This window comes from Helianthus annuus, chromosome 15 (genome assembly GCF_002127325.2).
Source record: "Helianthus annuus cultivar XRQ/B chromosome 15, HanXRQr2.0-SUNRISE, whole genome shotgun sequence".
Classification (NCBI taxonomy): Eukaryota; Viridiplantae; Streptophyta; class Magnoliopsida; order Asterales; family Asteraceae; genus Helianthus; species Helianthus annuus.
Genome location: NC_035447.2, coordinates 174,726,203 through 174,743,858, shown reverse-complemented (window position 1 = coordinate 174,743,858; position 17,656 = coordinate 174,726,203). Strand labels below are relative to the sequence as shown.

General features: G+C 38.4%; 3 protein-coding genes across 4 annotated transcripts; 1 reads left to right on the top strand and 2 right to left on the bottom strand.

Annotated features, from left to right (window-relative positions):
- Positions 1-825: 825 nt before the first annotated feature.
- Positions 826-2,693, bottom strand: LOC118487132. The gene is made up of 2 exons (XM_035983683.1): positions 1,344-2,693; positions 826-1,110 (listed from the first exon to the last, which is right to left on the bottom strand). The coding sequence occupies exons 1-2, from the start codon at positions 2,590-2,592 to the stop codon at positions 1,070-1,072; spliced, it is 1,290 nt and encodes a 429-aa protein (XP_035839576.1). The 5' UTR covers positions 2,593-2,693; the 3' UTR covers positions 826-1,069.
- Positions 2,694-2,912: 219 nt separating this feature from the next.
- Positions 2,913-7,482, top strand: LOC110913069 (adrenodoxin-like protein 2, mitochondrial). The gene is made up of 8 exons (XM_022157938.2): positions 2,913-3,060; positions 3,347-3,427; positions 4,482-4,549; positions 6,068-6,129; positions 6,285-6,388; positions 6,531-6,580; positions 6,888-6,970; positions 7,046-7,482. The coding sequence occupies exons 2-8, from the start codon at positions 3,370-3,372 to the stop codon at positions 7,158-7,160; spliced, it is 540 nt and encodes a 179-aa protein (XP_022013630.1). The 5' UTR covers positions 2,913-3,060; positions 3,347-3,369; the 3' UTR covers positions 7,161-7,482.
- Positions 7,483-9,614: 2,132 nt separating this feature from the next.
- LOC110913067 (3-oxoacyl-[acyl-carrier-protein] synthase II, chloroplastic) lies at positions 9,615-14,140 on the bottom strand. 2 transcript variants are annotated; one of them, XM_022157935.2, is made up of 14 exons: positions 13,991-14,140; positions 13,357-13,670; positions 13,051-13,256; positions 12,657-12,860; positions 12,482-12,592; positions 12,319-12,414; positions 12,188-12,233; positions 11,281-11,360; positions 11,141-11,209; positions 10,979-11,063; positions 10,470-10,624; positions 10,289-10,369; positions 10,142-10,201; positions 9,615-10,059 (listed from the first exon to the last, which is right to left on the bottom strand). In XM_022157935.2, the coding sequence occupies exons 2-14, from the start codon at positions 13,667-13,669 to the stop codon at positions 9,937-9,939; spliced, it is 1,629 nt and encodes a 542-aa protein (XP_022013627.1). In that variant the 5' UTR covers position 13,670; positions 13,991-14,140; the 3' UTR covers positions 9,615-9,936. The 2 variants fall into 2 exon arrangements, with proteins under 2 accessions (XP_022013627.1, XP_022013628.1); XM_022157936.2 differs by lacking the exon at positions 13,991-14,140 and adding an exon at positions 13,795-13,937.
- Positions 14,141-17,656: the final 3,516 nt, after the last annotated feature.

The window sequence follows — 17,656 nt, the reverse complement described above, 5'->3', positions numbered from 1 at the left end:
GGGTTGTAAGATGTGCGGAGATGGCACAGTTTGGGAGGTGGTCTGGACAGTATGTTGTGGAGAAGGGTGTGTGAAGAGTGGAGATAATAAATCATTCTCCAAAGGAGTGTAGTCACGGGGGGTATTGGCGGATGAGAAGGGGAAGGATGCTTCATCAAATGTAACGTGACGAGAGAAAAATGTTTTTCCGGTGGATAAGTTAAGGCACCGGTAACCACGGTAATCCGCGGGATAACCGAGGAAGACGCACAAGGAGGACCGAGGGTGTAGTTTGTGGGGTCGAGTGGAGGATTGATTTGGAAAGCAAGCGCACCCGAAAACCCGTAGGTGATCGTATGTTGGGTGGCGGAGGTATAGTGCAGCGGTAGGAGTGTAGTTATTGAGGAGTTTGGTGGGTAGTATATTGTGAAGGTAGACAGCAGTGTGAAGAGCTTCCACCCAATATGTGGTTGGAATGGAAGCATGGGTAAGGATGGAAAGCAAGATCTCGTTAATTCGTCGGATCATGCGTTCGGCCTTCCCATTTTGTTGGGAGGTGTGTGGGCACGAGAAGCGGAATTTTATGCCATGTGTAGAGGCAAATTGTTTAAAAATATGGTTATCAAATTCACCACCGTTATCACATTGGAATGATTTAATGGGTAAATGAAATTGGGTTTTAATGTAGGTGTAAAACTTAATAAATTGTGAGACTGTTTCAGATTTATATCTAAGGGGGTATACCCATGTATAATGTGTGTGATCATCAATCAAAATCATATAATATTTGTAACCAGTATTAGATACGATTGGTGATGTCCACAAGTCACAGTGCACGATATCAAATGGTAAGACAGTAGTAGAATTTGATAATGAAAAGGGTAAACGTTTATGTTTGGCAAGTTGACAAGAATTGCAAAACTGAGTTCGACTAGATTTATTACATGCAACAAATTTATTTGAAATAAGAGAATTAATGACGGAAATCCCCGGGTGGCCTAGTCGATTATGCCACGAATCGGGAGTGGAATCAGCAAGTAAACATGAGGTTGAAGCTTGAGCAGGAGCAGTGACAGGATAAAGGTGACCTTCACTGTCGTGACGGGTCAACATCTTCCCAGTCTTGTAATCCTTCACAGAAAATCCAAACGGGTCAAATTCAACAGAAACCCAATTATCTTTGGTAAATTGTCTAACCGAGATCAGGTTTTTAACAAGTTTAGGGGCATAAAGGACATTATTTAAGAGAAGGTTGTTTGGGGTGGGAAAGGTTGTGTTTCCTGATCCAAGAATAGGCATGCGTTGACCATTTCCGACTAATATAGATTTAATGGGACTAATACGAGAAGAGTTAGAACATATACCTGAGTCGGCATGGAGATGGTTGGATGCGCCCGTGTCCATTATCCAGTTCGGGTCACCCGAGTCCATCGTGAATGCATGAAACGCCTCACCAATGTCAGTAGGCTGCAAGGGGTCGAACTCGGTTGGTTGGGCTGTGGGTACTGCTTGAAATGCTTCAGCGATATGTGTGGGCTGGAGAGGATCATAATCTGTGATATGGGCCTGAGGTGAGGTACGTGAAGTTGAGCCAGTAGCGGGCCGGTTCCCATTGGGCCTGGGTGATGGTTGTTGAAAGCCTTGCTGCCAAGGAGAGGCCCAACCTGCTTGGGTTGGGTATGGGCAGGGTGGCGGAGCCCAACCAGCAGGTGATCCAGTTGGGCCGACCCACCAAGGAGTGTACGGAGGCCACTGTTGAGAAGAGGAAGTCCATGGCCCATTACGTGGTTGTGGAGGACGTTGCTGGCCATTTTGGGAAGTCGGGCCACGATTGGGCCTTGGCCCATTGTTGCGACGTTGTTGACCAGATCTGGGTTGGCCCCGGTAGGTGTTTTCACGGTGAGGAGCAGGCGAATCCGATGTGTTAGATGGCGTGGTGTGTGTGGCAGCTGCAACAAATGAAGGATTTTCCCGAGCCTTTTGGCGTCTCTCTTCAGAGTCAAGGAGGTTGACGGCATCCTCCCACGAAGGTAACAACTGATTCAATTGAGCAGCAACCACATCATACTCTGGAGGAAGGCCACGTACCAGCTTCATAACAAGACGTTTCTCATCGACAGGGCAGTCGACATCAGCCAATTGACCAGCGAGTTCTCTTAATTTTTGACAATAGGCTTGGAGTGAGGGCATGGATTTCAGGGTTAGATTGGTGAAGGCATCGTCAAGAGCAGCAGCGCGGGATCCTTTGTTATTGAGAAAAATGTTCTTGAGGCGAACCCAAGCCTCAAGCGCGGTGGATTCTTGTTCAAGAACACGAACCAATAGTTCATCAGAGAGTGTGGCATAAATCCACTGCAGAACTATTGCGTCAATCTCCATCCACAAATCATAGTTTGTGTCATCTTTAGCTGGTGGTTTGGTGCCGTCGATGTGGTCGAGCACCTTGTAGCCACGGGCATTTAATTGGAATAGCTTCACCCAAGACGAGTAAGTAACTTTCGTGCCGTCCAATATCCGAACCTTGTTCTGGATGTTAGTGACGGTATACACCGGGTGCAACGCAGGTGGGGTTGGGATTTTGCCGGAGCCGGACGATTCAACGGTGTCTGGCATGATCGAACGGGTGAAGAAGTAGAGTGAAACTGAAAGAAAGATCGAGACCGTAGCCTCAAGAGGGAAGAGACCGTAGCCTCAAGATGAAAGCGATTGAGTTAGGATTCAGAGCAATGGGTGCTCTGATACCATGTGAATAATTGAAAAGGTTTCTTGTTCTTTGAACGAAAGGTACAGCATATATATACAAATAGAATCCTAACTAACCAATCACTTAAATATGGAATATACAATCTCTACAAATATACAAATGATATTATATTATTAAGTGTAGAATATCCTCTGTGAATATACGTTGACTAATACCCCCAATATTTACTTTGTTTCAAAAGGTACGCTGTGTGTGTTTTGACAGTTTACCGTTTAAAAGAACCCTACCTAATTTGTGCAAGGGTTCATTGTAAAGGCGGTTTGGGCCGTCGTCTCTCCATCCATTCACTACACACCATCTCCTGCTCGATCACAAAGGTACTCTTTCTTGATTTCTTATTGTATCTGTTCCCCTTTAATTCGATTTCCGTTTAATTAAGCGATGATAAGTTCGGATTTCACTTCAGTTTCAAGGGTTTTCCATTTCTCCATGAAATTCCCAATCTTGTTTTGTATGCCCACCAAGTGTTTGTTTATTTGCCCCTCCTAATAAGCAAAACTTTAATCTTAACTTTTAGTGGTTTCCTATCGGGATGATGTATAGTCTTGCTTTTTGTTTGGACTATCAGTTTTAATTTTGAAATGTTATCTGTTCATTCTTCAGATAGTGCGACATCTTCTGTTATTATGTTCATTTCTAAATTATCAAGACTTGGAGCTCAGGCGTTCAAGGGCTTATCAAAAGGTTTCTTCTTTGCTGTTTTTGTAACTGTATGAGTATTCATTTCATGGTTTTAAGATTGACCCATTAGTTCTTGCCTTATCAACGTTTTCTTGGTGGTCACATTGTTAAACTATATTGTGTTCCCCTTTAAGATGGTTTTGTATACTAATCTATGTTGTCAAAAGCGCAAAAAGCGCGCGCCTAGGCGCCCGGGCGCAGCGAGGCGCACCTATTGCGCCTGGTAGTAGCCTAGGCGCAAAAATGGGATTTTTTTGAAAAAACGGTGCTGAGGCGCAAAAAGCGCGCGCCTAGGCGCAAAAAACGTTGTTGAGGGGAAAAGGTAAAACAGCACAAATGACCATTAAAAACGAAACCGAGTGCGTGCAAAACTGCCTCACGCGTGCAAAACTATTAGCTACATGATCTTAAATGGCATATATAATAGCTTTTTTAATTTTATATGTGGAATCTTATTTATTATCAAAGCATAACATATTTTTTATATTTTTTTTCTCTATGTGCGTTTTTTTTAAAAAAGCCCACGCTTTTTTTGCGCCTTGCGCCTAGGCTCCAGGCGAGACCGATGCGCCTCGCCTGCGCCTTGCGTCTTTGACAACATAGATACTAATTAATATTTCTTTAACATGACCCTTCCTTATTGAAAAGTCGTTCTTAGTTCTTAATGTCGAGTTGAAAAAAACCCTCTTTTGTGCAAGGGCATCCTGGTTTGAGTGAATGCCTCAAAACATTAGTCCATATATTGACATTGTGTGTTTAACCCTCGCACTGGAGTTAACTGTTTGCAACTTTGTTTGAGGTCAAACATTGGCTTACTGGAGTTGGTCTGGATCATATGTATACTGATGCGTATCTGATGTGGTATGATATGGTCTTTCACATTAAGTGTTGTTTGATAAACTTGAGCTTCACATCTTTCCCTTACCTGTTTGAAATGACCTATATGAGCTTTGCCAGATTACTTTTTTGCTTATAAAAGTGTTTAACTAAATAAATACAATCACTTCATTGATGATGTTTTCACTGGTTCTGATTCCTTTTCTTTGTCAAATTGCAGCTCCACTAACAATTAGACCAAAACGGTCATTTTTCCCTATAGTTCAGAAAGACTATTTGGAGCCCGCGGTTAGTTTACGATCGCTTTATTCATGAAGCTTGTATGCTTTTTTTTGTTTCAGATGCTATGAATTCTTCAGGATTGGAAATATTACCGCAAACTATTTTCTTTTTAACAGTAGCTTTACTTGTGCAAGATGTAAGATATGATAGGAACAGGATATCGAAAGCTTGAAATTGAAATAAACAGCCTGATTCGAGATATAGGCTAAATCTCCGATTACAATAGGTAAAACCTAAATTGATAAACAAAACATCCACAAAAGCCTAAAACTAGAATAAAGGATATAAATAAACGTAAATAACATTAACTGCCCCTAAACTTCAGCTACCTAGGGCTGTAAACGAACCGAACGAACACGAACAAGGCCTTGTTCGTGTTCGTTCGTTAAGGAAATAAATGTGTTCACGAACGGTTCATGAACACTTACCGAACGAGCTTTTGTGTTCGTGTTCGTTCGTTAAGGAAATAAATGTGTTCACGAACGGTTCATGAACACTTACCGAACGAGCTTTTGTGTTCGTGTTCGTTCATTAAGGAAATGACTGTGTTCGCGAACGGTTCACGAACGGTTCACGAACACAAATAAATTTGGCGAACGCGACGAAGGATAAAGATAGATGGCCCAGAGAGTGGCACTCGAACTTGAATCCCTTATTGTGGAACGGAGGTCGATCGTATTCGCCGATGTAAATAATGAGAAATGAAAAGGATAGTGCATAAACAAGGTGCAAGAGGGTTTCCTAGTTTAAATGTTAGGGTAATAAAATAAATAAAGTTTAATAATATAAAAAACACACATAAAATATATGTAAGTACAAGGATCTTCAATTAAAGCACAAACATACGAACATAAAAGAACGCAAATCAACGAATGTTCATGAACACGTTCACGAACACCTTACCGAACGTTCACGAACACAATCGAACGAACGAGACCTCTGTTCATGTTCGTTCATTTAACTAATCGAACGAACTTTTTTGTTCATGTTCGTTCGTTTATTAAACGAACGAACATAAACGAACTTCCTGCCGAACGGTTCGGTTCGTTTACAGCCCTACAGCTACCTGTTTACCCACAACTGCCCTCTTTCGAAAACTGCTTTGACCCAACTTCCCTTCATCCGGCCTTAATACCCACCCGTATAGAATTCGGGTTTGTATCGGGATACCACATATTTGTGGGGACAGAGGATTAAATCCATTTGGTAATTATATAATTGATAACCAATCTAGACCAAAATCAATACATCTTTAACCTGTCACAACCTACTTTAATATAGTATCTATAGAATGAAAATTGATCATTAATTTAGTGGCAATTGTGTTTAGTGGTTCATAGTTATCAAAGGCGCTAGCCGCACTCAAGGCGCATAGGCCAACTATTCTCTATAAAATGATAGTCCTGAGATGCAGTTCGGTTGTTGATGAAAACTAATCGCGTCTTTTGTTTACTTGCTGTTTGCCTTTTTTGGGTAACAACATTAAATGTTCTGTCTCTACTGTAATACGCATAATGTTTTCAGAGCTGTAAATTATTCTCTACTACAGCCATCGGAAATTCACAAGAAAAAGAAGAAAGCCAAAAGTGAGTATATGTTCTCTTAAGAACCCTGATCATGTGTTTATTTTCTTCTTCTGTTGCATTTTGTAAGTACAATCTGGGACATACGAAAACTCAGTGTCAAATTAAAGAGTACATGTTAATTGGTTTATGAGCATCTTGTTACAATCGGTTTGCAGGATCTCTGTGACCTTCTTTGACAAAGATGGAGAGCAGGAAATTAAGGTTCCTGTTGGAATGTCAATGCTAGAAGCTGCCCATGAGAATGACATAGAGCTTGAAGGTTGCTTCACTTTATGCACACACGTTATTCTTTTGTCCAACTTAATGTCACATTAGTGCTATTTGGTCTTCACATTAGCTTAATTTAGCAACTCCTTTTTGATTCATAGTTTTGTGGCTTAACAATTGAAATTTGTTTACAGGAGCTTGTGAAGGTTCACTTGCTTGTTCCACGTGTCATGTGATTGTCATGGTATGCTACTACACTTTTGGGTTGAGAAAAACCGACATACTTGTCATTTTGCACGAAAAAGTTCCTCAATCGATTTTCACATATTAAAGTCCTTGAACTTGTAAAATTTATACAAACTGTGAAATTAATGATTACTTACATAGTATCAATGTATGTAGTGACTGTGTAAGTAACCAACATTTACCATTAATTTCACAGGTTTGTATATATGGAACACGTTAAGGGACTGGTACTAACCTTTTTTTAAGACGGCAGTTAATTTGTTTTTTAGAGCAATAATAACACATGTATGATTGCTGTTGGTCAGGATGTGGAACAGTATAATAAGCTGGAAGACCCTACAGACGAAGAGAATGATATGCTAGATCTTGCTTTTGGACTGACTGAAACGTAAACTTCTACATGATTTTTTTTACAATTATATCATACTTTCATACAAATTAAGGTGTGTTTTATGTTGCGCAGGTCTCGGCTTGGTTGTCAAGTAATTGCAAAACCTGAACTTGATGGCCTTCGTCTAGCACTTCCTGCTGCTACTAGAAATTTTGCTGTTGATGGATACAAACCAAAACCACACTAACCCTATTTATTTTTGGATCAAAACTAGAGAACCAATTTTTGTAGCATGTATTTGCATTTGAGTGGATGCTTCAAGGCTTGATATCATATTTGTCCATTTATCTAATCCTTGGTTTTACAGAGCGCGAGGAGGCGATAGGGTCCTTGAGGGAGCACGCTTATTAAAACCAAGATCTAATCTTGCAAATAATTAATGGCTTGGGGTTTAGAATTTATGATTGTTGTAGCTTGTGGAATTAAGATTGCAGCCATTACTTTGTTACAAGGTGGTTATTGCTATTAAAAATAATGTGGCTTGGTATGGTCATATATATAGAATTAAAGTGCTGTGATATCATTTACCTTATCAGTGATAAGGTACAGAATGTAAAAGCAATGGGGTGTTTGTGGAATATTAAATAGATAAATACTAATATAAGTTGTGTTGAATATAGATTTATTGAATAAAAAATAATATATTTTGAACTTTATAAATTTTGATTAATAATATATCAATGTTATATATTTTTGAACTTATATAATTTAAACGTTTACAATTTTTTATAAATTTCTCTCCACTTCTATTTCCACTAAAAAAACAACCATCAATTCAACTCTCTACTTCTGTTTTCCTCCACGTCTTTAAACATCTTTTTTTCTTTTAATCATCACAAAGAAAATTTGGATCATGAAATATTCAAAGGGGAAGTAAAAAGCTGCCGAAAACAAGCCATTTGATAATATGTAAGCAGATTAAGAGGTGCAAAAAGATCGTACCTGGTAAAAAAACCTCGGAACCGGTTTTTTTAATACCCAGGTATGCTATACCTGAAATCAGAACCCATCTTATTCGTAGGGTATAGATTGCAAGCAGGTGCAAAAAGGTAGTACATGGTAAAAAAAACTCATAACCGGTTTTTTAATACCTAGGTATGTTATACCTGAAATCAGAACTCATCCTATTCGTAGGGTATGGATTTTGATCTCAATACCCTGAACCAGAACCGTTTTATACCGGGAACCGGTTCTAATCTATACCTGGAACCGAGTTTTTTTAAATACCCGATATAGGTTTTGTTTTATACCCGATACATATTATAATTATTAGTCTAAACTCATTTAACAAGTTATCAACTTGAATGTCTTTATGTTTTGAACTTGTTACTTTGTTGTAAATTATCCTTGTATACTTGAAACTAAATTTGTTTTTATTTTTTTTAGTTTTTTCAAGTTAATTTTTTCACATATAATAATGCATATGTTATAATATTAAACAAAAAAAAACCCCGAAAATAGGGTTTTTAATACCCAGTTTTTCAAGAGTCAGAACCGAACCCTACCTAACCCCGGGTACATAGGGTTTTTTTGTCCAATAACGGTACCGGTTATAACCCTTATGTATAAAAAATCGTAACCAGTTATTAGAAAAATACTTAATACCCGGTTTGTGCACTTGATGAAGATGCGGAAAACTAAATTTGTTATATGGTATTTAAACACTAATTTGTTAGATTTATCCATTATATGATATAAAAAACTAAATGGTTTATTATAATAAATCAAGTGGTTATGAAAAATTAACGTACACATTGGTGATTGGTGATGATGTGAAAGGATAAAAATGTATGTTGGATGAATGCATTGCTTGAGAAAAGTTTGAAAAGGTATCGCTGTCTGATTACTTACTGCACGTTGGTAGATATTTATCAATACATATGCTCTAAAGGTCAACTGATTTGAAACTTGCCATCCGATGGGTCAATATTGTGTTTTATAACCGATGAGGCGATGGCATATCTAGTAAAGTTAACCACATTGATGCCTTGCGCCAAAGAAATGTTCCCGTAGAAGATGGTTCTTGCAAGCTATGTGGAGACATCAAGGAGACGGTAGATCATTTATTGAATTCTTGCCAGTTTGTTGCTCAGGTTTGGCAAGGCGTGCGTACATGGTGCCGGATTCCGCCTATCTTTGCTTTTGAAGTTCGGGATTTGTGTATGGTTCATAAAAACCTCAATCTGGTAGCTCGGAAAAAGGTGATAAATGGGATTGTTCTTACGGCTTGCTGGTGCATCTTGAAGGAAAGAAACGAAGTGGTTTTTGCAGGCAAGAAAGCAAGTGTTGCTAAAGTTTTGGAGGAAATAAAATCCTTAGCTTACCTTTGGATTAAAAATAGGTCTCCGTTTACCAATCTTTCGTGGAAAGATTTGGTTGTTTTCAATTTGCAAGTCTGTACATTGTTTTTTCTAGCTTCTTGCTAGTTTTTGTTCTATGAAAGCTGTTCCAAAAAATAAAAAAGTAAAGTTAACCACATAACCCAACCAACCATTTTCTTGCTACAACCAACTGATTCCGAAGATCCATTTTTAGAGTTCGAAAGCCTATTTTGACCCGTTAGTTGACCCAAACAATGAACTTGAGTAGCAATGCACACAAAGAATAAATGTACCTTTTGCTGTGCCTTCGTACAAGTGTATACAAGATAATCAGTTATGAATACATATTGGTAGCTAGCATCATAACTATGAAATTATCTTGTTTTTGTTGGTCCAATAGTCGTTCCCATTCAAACATCAGAAATATGTAGGTGGTTTCTAATATAATCAGAACATACATACATACATACATACATCTGTTTTTTTTTTTAAAAGTAGTTCATTACAGCATGATTGCTTTTTATTATTAACTTGAATGGCTATCATTTCAAATCCAGAAAACTGATTTGGGCTCGATTCAAGAGTAATGTCACTATGCATAAAAACTTGTATATCTACACAAGAAAGGATGCCTTAGTAAAGTTACTGATCCTTGTACGGGGCGAATAAGATGGATGAATTGTGCCCCCCAAAGCCAAAAGAGTTGGACAACGCCACCTTTACATCGAATCTTTCCTTTTTTGCACCCACCAGCACGTTTTTATCCTAATTCAACAACAATTTTGTTTTTATTATACACATGACGTCTGCCTTTAAAAAAAACGAAAATATTTATGTAGAAACATACCACGCCGACATCTGGATTTTCAAGATTGATGTTTGGATGGAGCCATCCCGTTTGTATAGCCTACATAACATTATTCAACCCAAATTTCCTAAGTTACTTATAATTATTCATTTAACTTGTACATGCTGAATTTCATACGCCGATTACCTTAACAGTAGCTACCGCTTCAACAGCACCGGCAGCCCCAAGCAGGTGACCTACCATGGATTTCGTGGAGTTTATCTTCAACTGCAAGATTTAACAAAACCATATTAGAACTCACAATTAAGCCATTCAAGTGCGGGATTGCTTGTTTATTATGTTATGAAACAGTAGTGAGCTGTTTTACCTGAGAATTGTCTCCGAAACAGCGAATGATAGCTTCATATTCATTTAGATCACCTGACGGTGTAGATGTAGCATGGGCATTTATGTAATTTACATCTTCTCTTGCAACCCCAGATTGAGCCAAAGCCTTTTCTATGCACAAAGCTATTCCTGTCCCTAATTACAGCAACCAAAACAAGTAAATTATACGCAAATTCCAGAAAGTGAGAAAAAAAAAATCATACGAAACCAGAAATTTATTCAATTTTTTCATAGAAAATGAAAATCCAGTTTTCTACTTCTAAACATTGTTTTCCAGAATTTCCACTAATAAATTTTCTATCTTTTCAAGCCCACCAACGCATCTGTCTACCACCATAATTACTGTATATATTATATATTCTTTTCTAGTCATCTCTTGAAAACGTTTTCCAAATTTTCATTCATATTTTAAAAATAAATAAATGTTCTAGAAAGGTAGAGATAGAAAAGTGAAGAATTATTTTGCAGCTAAAGATGGTGTAAACTTACCATCAGGATGAGGCTCAGTCATGTGATACGCATCACAAGTGAAACTTCCCCCCATGAATTCGGCATAAATCTTTGCACCTCTTGCCTGCCAACCGTTTTTCGTTCAGGTTGCAGATTCATTATGGATAATCAACTAATTGATACGTGTAAATTGAGATATACCTTGGCATGTTCTAACTCTTCTAGAAGGAGAACACCAGCACCTTCTCCCATTACAAATCCATCTCGGCTCTACTCGACCAAAATAACATTATAAGCAAAAAAAAGTTTATTTGAACGAATTATGTATATTTAAATCATACCACATCCCAAGGGCGTGATGCTTTTGTTGGATCATCGTTCCTTTGTGAAAGACTATTGCAAGCAACAAACCCACCAAGTCCTAGAAAACATATTCATTTTAAGATGAGAATTCATGAAAAATGAATCAGTAGTTCTATTTATTTAAGCGCAGACCGCAAAAAAAAATTGTACTATTCATGTTTCACAGATATATGAAGCAAGCTTTGTTTTAACCACTAAATGCATCATTATTACCTTTTTTTAATCAAAATATACAACCCAGTAGTCATTCAGTGCAACAAGTTGCATACTTTGCTAAGAAACGGAATGTTGCATGCTAAGTAGCACTGGAACGGGTACGGGGTACGGGGACGATACGGGAACGTGGAACGGCAAAACTCAAAATTCCAACATACGGGTACGGCAATAAAAAATATAAAAAAATAAAAATACATTAAACAAATTCCAAAAATACTACATCTTCCAAAGGTAATTAATTATCAATAATCAAATCATTTTTCAAATTCTGGTTCATCTAGTGAGACATCAGCAATCGATAGAGAATTAGAGATGATGAGACTTGAGAGTTTAGAGATTAGAGATTAGAGAAGCCGAATATGATAGGTCTATTTATTTAATGGCCGGTTGTGGAATTTGAAAGGGTAAAAACCCTAAAAATAAATGGAAACGGGCTGGATAGTTCTACCAGATACGTCCCCGACATTGGAAACGTTTAGGAAACGTCCCCGACGAGTACCCATGGTGTTTCCGTCCCCGACAAGTACCCGAGACAGGTACGGCCACATAAATGGAGTCGCCGTGCTACATAGGTTGCATGAAATGGTAAAAAAGAAAGTATGTTGTATATATCAGTTAAAAATTGAATAGCACGTTGCATTGTTTTGCAAATTGTCCTTTATTTGATACCTATAGGGATGATGGCTGAATCAGAACCGCCAGAAAGCATCATATCCTGCAAGTTTTCACCCAATTAGTCCAAACCAAGAGTCTGCAGGTGGATTATGGAGAATTATACACGAATGAACAATGATGCTTACAGTTTCACCTCTGATAATATGATTAGCTGCATTGAGTATACAATAATTACTCGTAGCACAAGCTGTGGAAATCGAATAATTTGGTCCCATCCAACCCTACATATCACCAAAAAAAACATCAGCATACTTTCATAAAACAATTTGCAACAAAGTAACTAATTACCAAATCCATTGCAAGAATTGCAGAACCCATGTTTGTGGTTGCAAACGGGACACAAAATGGATTCATCTTCTTGTACGAAACCCTCAATGCCTCAATCGCATCTTGAAATATCTGGATAAAAAACTATCTTCAAACACCCCTAAAAATGATTCGAAATTAGAAAGGTAAAACTAACCTTCATGCCACCAAGTGCAGATCCAATTATGACACCGCATTTTGTTATGTCTAATTCTTTCATGACCTCATCTGTAACACCACCATCTTCTAGCGCCTTCTTGCCGGCAGTTAGCAAGTAAAGCATAAACTTGTCTACCCGTTTCGAAAGCTTCGGTGCTATCCATCCATCAGCTGAAAACGACTTAATTTCCCCTGCAATTTTCTGAACGCAACTCCAATTAGACCAACAATATTTGAATTAATCATTAAAACTGCTTATTGTCGTTGTATAACCAATTCATTCATGACAATCAATTATTAAATCCCAAACAGCCTATTCTTGTATATCCAACTGTAACAAGCAGTTTTAATAAAATAAAAATTGCAGCAATATAAAATAATATGATATTTACAGTAGGAAAGTGTTGGCAGTCGAATGACTCGATTTCACTTATGCCACTAACACCATCCAGTAAATTTTCATAGAAAACATCTACAACATCACCAACTGGGGATACCACACCCAGCCCAGTCACCACCACTCTTCGTTTCTTCGTCACTGGTTTCTTCTTCGTTGTCGGTTCTTTCGCAGGCTGCACAGCAATCGCCATAGCTTTACCTAAACAACAATCCAATGGGGGGCATATTAAAAATCAAATCTTTTTAAACCCCAAATCAAAAAACACCCAAAATTAAAATTATAATAAATTAATTGTTACCTGTTTGTTTAACCCTACGATTTTCATAACCAAAAATAGACAAAGAAGAAGAAGACAAGGGTTTGGATTTATAATATTCCTCACAGGGCTCCAACAGATTCATAATACCCGACCCGTATATCGACGACATCAACCCACCGGCAGCGGAGAAATGATTGCATTTGGTCATCGCCTGTAGTTTTCTTCTGGCGGAACGGCTGAGGCGTTTAGACGGCAACGGCAGGGCCGCCGGCGGTGAGGGCTTGAGACGGGTGTCGCCGGAGAAGGACATGCAGGCGGCCACTAGCCATGTCGCAACCGCAGAAGCCACCATCCTGTGAAATTAATTAATTAATTCGATAGCATTGAATTGAAGTGAGTTGAAAAAGTAAAAAAGAATTGTTGTTAATGTGGTGGCTAAAAAAACATAAACATGAAATTATCCAAAAACATGACTACTTGATTGAAATGGGTGGTTGTTGTTAAGCTCAGCAAAGCAAGATATGTATGTATGTAATCTTGTTGATAGAGACTTGCTCGATACGCCTCAGATTTGTGAAGAAAGACAATCACATCTTCTTTTCCTTTCCCTAATTTATATTAAGTTTTCCAGAAAGAAATTATTAATATTATAAATCTAAAACATTAAACTTACTAATAACTGGTTTTGGAGAGTAAAAACCAAGGACGATCCCAGCAAATCAAATCAAATCGCATTCACACAGCTAATTCAGTGGTGGTTAAAGAAAGAGGAAGACCTAAACCAGATATTCTGAGTATAAATCAAATGCTTCATAAAATAACTTGTATTTTTGTACTATATGCTAGTCTTAAACGAACACTTGTTTGTCCTTTTTGTTCACTTATAATTTTTATATTACAATCAACATTTTCAAATTATCACCACTAATACACATTTTATTATTAATTTTTTTTTCTAATAATAATGCATGCATGCGTGTATTTTAATTAAATAAATCGATACATTTTCTAAAATATTTGACACCCTTATTAAATTAGCTTTTAGGTGTATTATATTTCTTTATTCTATAGTAGCTAGCTAGCAATTGAAGGTTCTAGCCTTTAAACCCACCTATTATTATTATGTCAAGATGTTGTTGATGAAGTAACACTTGTTACCTCATTTCCATGTGGTATAAGTTGAGGTCCGCTTTCACGGCAGACAAATATGTGGTGATCAAGGAAGGAACCAAAAAGACGGTGTATATAGCACCAAAGGTGGTGTATCAAAAGGATTAGACTAGTAGATCTCCATTAATCGCATTTCCGACCACTAAAATATGATGGATATGTTGGAATCCGTTCGTATAAAATAAATAAAAACTTTTATTAACTTGAATTACAATACTGAATTAAGAAAAGCAGTAAATTACAATGCTGTTACAACTTAAATAAAAGGAAAAACAAGAACATAGTGCGAAACTAAAAGAAGATCTTGGCTGTGGATCGTGTTAGACACGAGTCCCTTAAAACAAATTTCGAGTCTCACAGGAGAACTCGTTTGTTTCCAGGATACAACAGTATAAACAGTTGTACTGCCGGACTTGACGAAAAACCCAAAGGTGTACCTCGAAACTAGAAAGAAGATGAAGAATATTATGCAGAGAGAAAGTTGCATCCGTTGGTGTTTTTGGTGTGTTTTCTGCAGCAGGTTGGCCTCCTATTTATACTGGAGGTTTGGATGAAACTGAAAACCGAATTAAATGGGTGAATTAAATTGCATTAAACGTCTTCAATGCACTTTAATTCGTCATTTAATTCTCAGTCAAAACCGTCGACTCGGTTTCAAATGCTGAAATGAAACTGCTCTGTCATTAAAGTCTGCAAGCTTCTACACACGCGCGCAGGATAGACACTCTGGTGGGCGCGCGCCGCTTTGGCTAACTTTCATGCGTCCCAGGTCTGCACTACTCATGCGCTCGTGCGCCAGTTTGGCTCACTTTCATGCGCATGCATGTCTGCACCACTCATGCGTGTGTGTGCCATGATGTGCACAAAATGCAACATATTAATTACATCAATTGTGGCGTAAAATTAACCCTTTTTTTAGTACTAATGTTGGAAAAAGTGTGTTTTTGTCTCCCTTTTGTATTTTCAGGATTAAATAAGCTCAAATGAACAAAAGAAGCAAAAAGGCAACTAAATCTAACATAAATACAAGAAAAGGAACAAACGTGGCATGCCCGACCCCCCTGATACGTGGTTGTAAACCGGTGCTTGTTATTGTTTAACTTAACGTTTTTACGTAAGTTTTAGTTTCGGATAGCCTACTTTTAATCAAGAATGTGTTTTGCAGGTTTGATGAAGTTTAAGGAGCTTTTCAGGGAGCTTTACGGGTCACCGGGTTGAAAACCGGAGCACCGGAATGCAGTACGGATCAAACGGGAGCGAAACAAGGGAAATCTGAAAATGGAATTTCGAGAACCCGTCGCCGACGGGCCCCAAGCCGTCGGCGACGCCCTCAGGAAATGCCCGTAGGCACATGTTGGCCGTATCCAGATGCTTAGGCCGTCGGAGCAGGAGACAAATCCAAGGCCGGCGACGGCCTGTCAAAACCAGCAACGCGTATTTTCTTGAGTGTGGGGGTTAATCTCGATTTTGATTGGTTCTCACTCATTGAATTCGGGGGTTACACTCTATTTTGAGTTTTGAACTTGATCTTGGAGCCTAATTGATCTAGCACTTCATCTCCATTCTATCCATCATCATCTCTACAACCGAGAATCATCACCATCAACACAATACAACCACCAATCATCAAACCCTAGTTCATCGAATCACTCACCATTTCCACTGTCACCATCCATCACTAACCTTCATCATTCTCCATCCAATCAAGCTTCAAGATGAATCCTTCCGCGTTCCAAACATCCGGTGATCAAGCTTCTTCAACCATGAGCGGCTAATCATCTCGGTTTCACCCCGGTGTAGGTAGTTGTTAATTCTAGGGTTTTGAATTGTTCTTGTTTTAACTTAGTGACAATTTGTATTTGGTTTTTGAAACTCTTGACAATAGTATTACATTTGTTACGAATTCGTGAATTGTCGAGCGATGTTAAAAGTTATGACTTCGCGAAACGGTGATATGTAATTGTACATTGTCATTGTTAGGATTTACTTGTGTTGATTACAAAGTGTCTTTTTGTCCGTTCTTCGGGGCGTTGATAGTTAGTAGCACCTAAGTCACGGTACACTAAATCCGTTAATCAAATGCATTTGAGTTGAAATTAGAACTTGTAGAAATCCTAGGTTAATAATTACCGAAACCGGGTGTGATTCCTTTTTATTATTATTGTTCTAACAACCGTTTTTTATCGCAATCGTTAAGTAGTATTTGTCAATCATTCTCATAAATTCATTTAGTTAAAAATCATTTCTCTCAATTAAACGAAAACCCAAAAATACTTTAGCAAGCTTCATAAATTGTGACAATCGTTTATAATTCATTCGAATCCATACACAAACCACATACTCTTCGTGGATCGACCCCTTACTACCACTAACACATTGTTAAGGGTAATTTGGGTTTATAAATATTATCTTTGACCGGAGCGCGACACTTCGATCAAATTTTGGCGCCGTTGCCGGGGAGTGCGTGCGCTTTGTGTTTGGATATTGTTTGAATTATTGTGATTAACTGTTTAATTTGTTTTGCTTTCTTTTTGTATTGTCTTTTTCCTTGTTACGCGGGGTGTGTTACTTGTGCAGGTTACAGGTAGTGCATGCGTACACGAAATTCGGGGAGGACTTCACCTCTAGTCTACGAACCGGAAATTGAAAGACTTGCAAGAAGGAACCTAGCAAGCCGGTTAGAAGCAACTCTTGCTTCTAATCAAACCAACCAAACACCACCACTCACACCGACCATTGAAACCGATTCAATGGCAAACCACAACTCCAACCAAGACTTTAACCCCAACCAAAACCTCCATCCAAATCAATTCCAATCCCGAGGAACCTTTTATCCCGCTCAAAACACCCAACCTATACCTCAAGAACAACCGGGTGGTAACACCAACGCAAGACCACCTACTCCACCTTTCCGAAACCAAAATACCAACAACACCCAACGAACACCTCAACAACAACCCCTTCACCGACAAGCATCGTTACCTATCAACCTTGATGATCGGAATGTCAACTCCGATCGTAGAGGTAACCGTGATCGCGGCAATCCCGCGAATGAAGACCCGTTTTTCAACATCGACGATTTAAGGAATGCAATCCCCGATGATGAACCATATAGTGTTCCCGGTTATCAATCACCGGAACACGTAAGCATCCATACGGAAAATTCGGA